Here is a 6,438-nt window from a genome sequence, read left to right as displayed (position 1 = left end):
TGGAAATTTTCAGTATTTGTTAGAATTTTGTACAATTTTATTTTCCAAAAACATGAATAAAACGTCCAAACGATACCTATAAAACATGTTCCGTCATACATAAACCCAATTTTTAGAGAAAAAGAATACGTTTACGTTTTCTTTCGAGTTGTTTATCGTTCGACTTATTTTGCCTGTAAAAAGTTTTTATATGAACCAAAATTGATATTCTTTCGCATGAAAGCGAAAGGAACTTTCTTTCGCAATACATACTGTTACGAATATAACTTTAGATTTAAGTTAATTTAGATTAATTCCGTTAATGTAAGAATTTGAATTGTAACGTAAATTTCTACTACGCAGTTTATTTGAATAACTTCACAACAACAACTACTGTATAGATTTTTCTACATCCTTCCATTTCCTCTTTCATTTTCTATTTTGTTATTGTCGTACAATTCTTGTTAAACGTCATCATTGATGATCGCTTAATTCCTCTTTCTTTGTTACCCCCTCGCCTGTCAATGTAAGTTTGTATGTGTGTTGTTATTGTTTACTCAATGTAAGTTTGTTGTTGTTGTTGTAGCAACTATCTTCATGTTTGTTGTATTAATCTGGTTCTGACTCCTCTGTTTCCAGGTTCAGGAAGGTTGCAACCTGTAACGGCTGCGTCCAAAGAGATTCCGGAGACAGATGAGTGGGTTTAGCAGGGCAGTTAAAGAGATGCAGCGTATCATGGGGTCCAAATCCACATGCAGGGCATGTGTTTGGAACCGCGCTGTCAATTCGGGCCCAATACGAATTGAGGCGGCTGCACCATCCTGATCTTAGTTGGGCTAAAACCACTCTCGTTTGTCTAGGCAGCTCACGTTCTTCTGCTGCTATAGGTGGTGGGTGGACTCCAAGTACAGCATTCACACGGTATTGGTCCATTGCCTGGGTCACTGCTTCCGTGTGAATGTTGGTAATTCCTGCTCGATAAGCCTCAAGATCTAGGGGTTCTCTCTTATACCGTTGGACCTCTCTCTCTAGATCATGTAGGTCTCTCCTTACGTGCCTGGGTGGGGGAATTCTATCCATAAGATTATGGCATGGATGATTCCTGCGATAACACCCAAGCAGGTACTGCATCGACAACATCCTGTTGTGCCGATGTACGGGTAAGACCATTGCCTCCTCATGTAAATGGTCCACTGGCGTCATAAGGAGGCACCCTGTCGCAGTTCTCAGGGCGGCATTCTGGCAGGTTTGTATGTTCTTCCACTGCGTATCGCTTACATTCGCATACCACACTGGCGCCGCATAGCTTACCACCGACCGACCTATTGCTTTGTAAGAGGTCAACAAGGTCTCTTTATCAGCACCCCAAGAGCTGCCGGCAAGCGACTTGAGGACCTTGTTCCTACTTCTCATCTTATCGCAAATAGCGGTGGCTTGCGCGGACGACTTAAATAAGCTATCGAACGTTACTCCCAAAATTTTTGGGTAATTAGTGGTCGGAATTATTACACCATCGACCATGACGTTCAGAGGGAGCTTCATTTCAGCCGTCCATGTGGTGAACAGTGTGGCTGTGGATTTGGCGGCGGATATCTTCATATTCCTCAGATGGAAGAACTGTACTAAATCAGCTATGTAGACATTTAACCTTTCACAAATGTCATCGATAATAGGCCCCGACGCCATGATCGTACAATCATCCGCGTACATTACGATCTCAATGCCGTCCGGTGGTTGTGGAATTTCAGAAAGGTAGAGGTTAAACAGTTCCGGAGATATGACCCCACCTTGGGGAACTCCCTGTTTCACTCTACGGGGTTTAGACTTCTTGTTTCTGAATTCCACATATGACTGGCGTAAGTTTGTAAGTAAGTTTGTATGTGTGTTTGTTGCATTGGTAGATTGTTCGTGATCGAGGAGTTACCAGATCGTCTAGAAACTTCTGTAGCGACAAGCGAGGCTCATATAAATAGGGGAAATGGACAGGCAGTGAGTCAGTTGTGAATCAGATCGCGAATTGAAACCGTCGAGTAAAGTAAAGTGCAAAGTAAAGTTGTGTGAATAAAATCATTGTAATAATCGTAATCCGAAAGAACCTGCGTTTTATTTGGTACGAATTGTATCGGGAAATAAAACAACGTCTACACGGGATTTAACTAAAATCCAAAATCGTAACAATACGTTTAGCATAGACGGTGATAAAAATCAGTTGCTTTTCTCATAACCTTAAGATTTGTGTAATATAATTAAGTTTATATCTCTTTAAGTACTTGTATGTTTTAGTATTTCCCTGAAGATGACTGCCGAAGACAGTCGAATATTTGAAAATAAAAATAAACAAAAACTAAAAACCATAACCAACGAGTTTTTCAATTGACCTAGAGCCAAACAAAAAGAATTTACATATCACAGGTCAACAATAACAACAAAATAGCACTACAAGATTTTTATTTTTGACGGAGAAAATATCTCTCCTCAAATGAGATTTATTTGTAACGGAAAAAATAACCATTTTTAACAGTTAAAAAATCAACGTTATATAAATATTTGGTCTGTTTTTTGGGATGTAAATCATTGATTTGTAAGTCCTTTCCTTCTCAGTTCGTGGCTGTTTCCTTCGTAGTGTCTGATTATTTAGTATTCTTATTTTTAAAATTCTGTTTGCTAAGTTGTTGGCCGTGTTCATTATTATCTGTTTTGGGTGTTTAAAAAAGAAGTTTATGGACCTCCCCGATGCCGTGGGTTTTTGGTACTAGTCCAGTTCCAATTTACCATTATTTTGATACACCACCGTGTCCAAATACGGTAAACATTCGTTGTTCTCTTTCTCCATTGTGAACTTTATATTGTTGTTGTAGCTGTTTAAAATAGTCAAGGTATCTGTTATTGCATCTTCCCCCAGTATTACAAAAAGATCGTCAACATATTTGGTTACTAGTGTAGGTTTCGTCGTTAGTTGTTCCATACAGGTATCAAGAAGTTTCTCCATCACTATATCAGCTACAATTGGAGAAGCTGGTGAACCCATTGGCAGTCTTTTTTTCTGTTTGTAAACCTTGTCATTATACGTGAAGTAGCGGTTGTGCTTAAAACAAAACGTAAGAATTCTGAAAAATAAGCCCTTTGTCATATTAGTGTATTCTCGTATTTCGTCCCATTTTTCTTCTATTATTTTGATTCCTAGGTCTACTGGTATGCTCGGGAACCGTGATATCACTTCAAACGATACCATTTTGTCATTCTCACCGAAGTTAAATTAGTTATCTTCCTTTTAAAGTCAATTGAGTCCCTTAAACGGCATTTACGATGGAACTTTTTGCAGGGTTAGCCTACTTTATGAGGATTTATTTGACAAATAGGCAATGGAATTGACAATTGAAACCCATTGGGTTAACTAAATCTGGTACAATGTAAACGTACTATTACGTTGTATTTTCAGTTAATTGTCAAGTTCTTAAGTGTTCTAACCATGTATTTGCAAAGTTGTATGGAAGGAAAGTTTTTGTAGATTTCCCTGAGGATGCAATTTAATTCAATTGCGAAATATCGAACGTGAAAAAATAAAAGAGAAACCAGACCTCAAGCTCGAACAAATATATTTGGTCTGTTCCCGTACTGCAAGAGTCTACTATTTTTTACTACGATAGCAAATTTTCCTTTATGTTATCGAAGAAAATAGTAAAATCTAGTAGATTCTTGCAGTACGGGAACAGACCAATTGTTTTATTATTATAATCATCAAAAGATGAAACAAAACAACACAGAATAAAAGAACAATTGTTATCGTAGTAAAAATAGTAGATTCTTATCATGACACAATTGGTCTGTTGCCGTACTGCAAGAATCTACTATTTTTTACTCCGATAACACTTTTTTCCTTTATGATATCGAGGAAAATAGTAAAATCGAGTAGATTCTTGCAGTACGGGAACAGACCAAATGAATAGGTAGTCCATTTAGCGCAGCTGATGTCTTGATTAACTGTCAAAGTGGGCATTTTCTATTTGAATTCGATGTGTAGTGTTGCCAACCATTTGAAATATTATATGGGAAATTTTGACAGATAATCGAGACAAAAACAAAGGTTTTTGTTGGTATACATCACCTTATTATTGCATCATGATTCTTATAGGCCCCATACACTATAAATCATGCCGTCATGCCGATGAACCCCTTTTTGTGTATGTGAGATTGTATGGCAAACTCTTCAATCACTATTCCAAAAATTCGATTTTTGTCCCAAAAATTGCATTTTGAGTCGTAAATTCAGTAAATTTATTTCGATACAATTCTATTATTTTTGTACACAAAATTATTTACTGACAACTTTCCAAATGAATATTATTCACCAGATTGATAGGGTTTAATTTTCAAAATCAAAACTATTTTGATTTTCTTCATGCATCGTGTGTGTCACACATGCATAAATAAACTTTCAATAAATAACACATACTATGATAAATGCTGTACGGCATGATGTGTAGTGTATGGGGCCCTTTATAGTACGGGAACAGACCAATTAAAATACAACTGACAAAGTACCAAACGCTTGACCGTGTGGCAACGCGCAAATAAGTGAAACACTAGAAAGAAGGAAGGAATAAAACAATTTTGTCTTTCATCTTTGCTTTCGTTCTAAACATTTCTGTCTCGATCTGTTTTTTATCGGCTATTCTCTATTGCCTCCGCTATTCATTTACGCCGACTTGCGGAGTCCCTAGTCGGCAATTCTCTTATGACTCTCTTTCTCAACAATACTACCCGTGTCCATCACAACCTGTTCTTAAATTTTCCGTTTTCTACTTTGAATTTCTTCTTTATCGGCCATTTTTCTTCTCACCCATTTGTAGCTGGAACGCTTTTTATGGAACGGTGGAACGCTTTTTTATTGTATTCTGGTTCAGTTTCTGAGAAGGCAAACAGTTGTTCAGCAATTCCAACGAAGATGGCCGCAAATAATGATGAACCATTTGAGAATGTTGATGTAGGTATTAATAGTTTACCAAATAATCGAAAAAGGTTTCATGAAGGTCCGTTTCACAGTTCGATGAAGAAGAAGGCGAGGAACAGTTTGTGCCAACAAATGCTGGACGCAAACGTCTGTTCAGCAAGGAATTAAGATGCATGATGTATGGTTTTGGTGACGATGAGAATCCATACACAGAGAGCGTCGATTTGTTGGAAGACCTGGTCATTGAATTTATAACAGAAATGACCCATCGTGCTATGGAAATCGGACGCACCGGAAGAGTACAAGTGGAGGATATTATCTTCTTGGTACGTAAAGATCCCAGAAAGTATGCCCGTGTCAAAGACCTGCTAACAATGAACGAGGAGTTGAAGAAGGCAAGAAAAGCCTTCGATGAAATTAAATATGTGGGTAAGTTCGAAAGTCACTATTAAATGTTTAGTTTTTTTTTTTCAAATCGATAAGAATATAATTAAAATATTTGTCATTACAGGAAGCGAGGCCAAAATTAAATGACAAAAGTCTAAATAGTCACAACCAGAACTTTGGCTCAATGACATCTTTATATATACATGCTATAACTGCTTTTTGTCAACTATATAAAAATCAGTTACATGGGAAAGTAATCTTAGTGTACTCGGTGTTCATATTTTTCATTTACAAAACAAAAATAAAACTTTATTATACATCTACTACGGTTGGAATCTACATACTTAATTTACTACTTAATTGAATATGATTGTGACAATCTCGAGTCGGTGCCAAGCTTATACACCTGAGTCTGTTTTTACACGGTAGATTGGTTCCAGAAGAAGTCGTGTAAAAAAGGGAATTCCCCTAAATTAGTGCGCGCTATCGATGGTTTCAGACTTTTTTCTTTCATAATTTTTTTTTGTGATATGAACATAGTTCGCAAAAATTAAATTTGACCCGAAAAAAATAAGTACATAAAATTTCAAATCGTGCTAAATGGAACAAAATCGTGTAAAAAAATTAAAAATATTCAATTTTCAAACCGTGTTATATCAAAACCGTGTACAAAAAGTCCGTGTAAAAACTGACTTAGGTGTATAATATATGTCCGTAACCAAAATATTGCGCGTAACTTACCTGTTGCGAACTTAAAATGTCATGTTCTCAGGGGCATTTTGCGTTTTCTCTCCATGAACTGACACATCAAAAACGTGATTGTTTTAAAAAACTGCACTTTTCTGCTTAATAACTGAACTTTGTTTATGACATTTTAATCGGGGATAAATTCCCATATAATGGAAGATTTTTCAACGCATGTTTCATGTTAGGTTATGAGATTATTACGATTAGAGCATTAAAAAAGTATATGACGACATTAGAATAAAAATTTTTTGAACACATTCAGTTCAGTAGGCCTATTTGTAACTTTTTAACAACATACCTATCATACCATTGATATAGGCCTTGAGCTAGGATGTGCTTCTGTTCCATTTTCTTCAGTTGGCCTTATTACGGTC

General features: G+C 36.6%; 1 protein-coding gene across 1 annotated transcript; it reads left to right on the top strand.

The window, feature by feature from the left end:
- Nucleotides 1–1,070: 1,070 nt before the first annotated feature.
- Nucleotides 1,071–5,502, top strand: LOC133323115 (uncharacterized). Its single transcript, XM_061532073.1, has 5 exons — nt 1,071–1,139; nt 2,838–3,012; nt 4,884–4,963; nt 5,023–5,359; nt 5,442–5,502. The coding sequence occupies exons 1-5, from the start codon at nt 1,071–1,073 to the stop codon at nt 5,462–5,464; spliced, it is 684 nt and encodes a 227-aa protein (XP_061388057.1). The 3' UTR covers nt 5,465–5,502.
- Nucleotides 5,503–6,438: the final 936 nt, after the last annotated feature.

This window comes from Musca vetustissima, unplaced genomic scaffold (genome assembly GCF_032173495.1).
Source record: "Musca vetustissima isolate MV318-11 ecotype Yass unplaced genomic scaffold, APGP_CSIRO_Mvet_v1 utg113972, whole genome shotgun sequence".
Lineage (NCBI taxonomy): Eukaryota > Metazoa > Arthropoda > Insecta > Diptera > Muscidae > Musca > Musca vetustissima.
The sequence above is the reverse complement of the archived record's forward strand: the minus strand, read 5'-3'. Positions and strand labels throughout refer to the sequence as shown.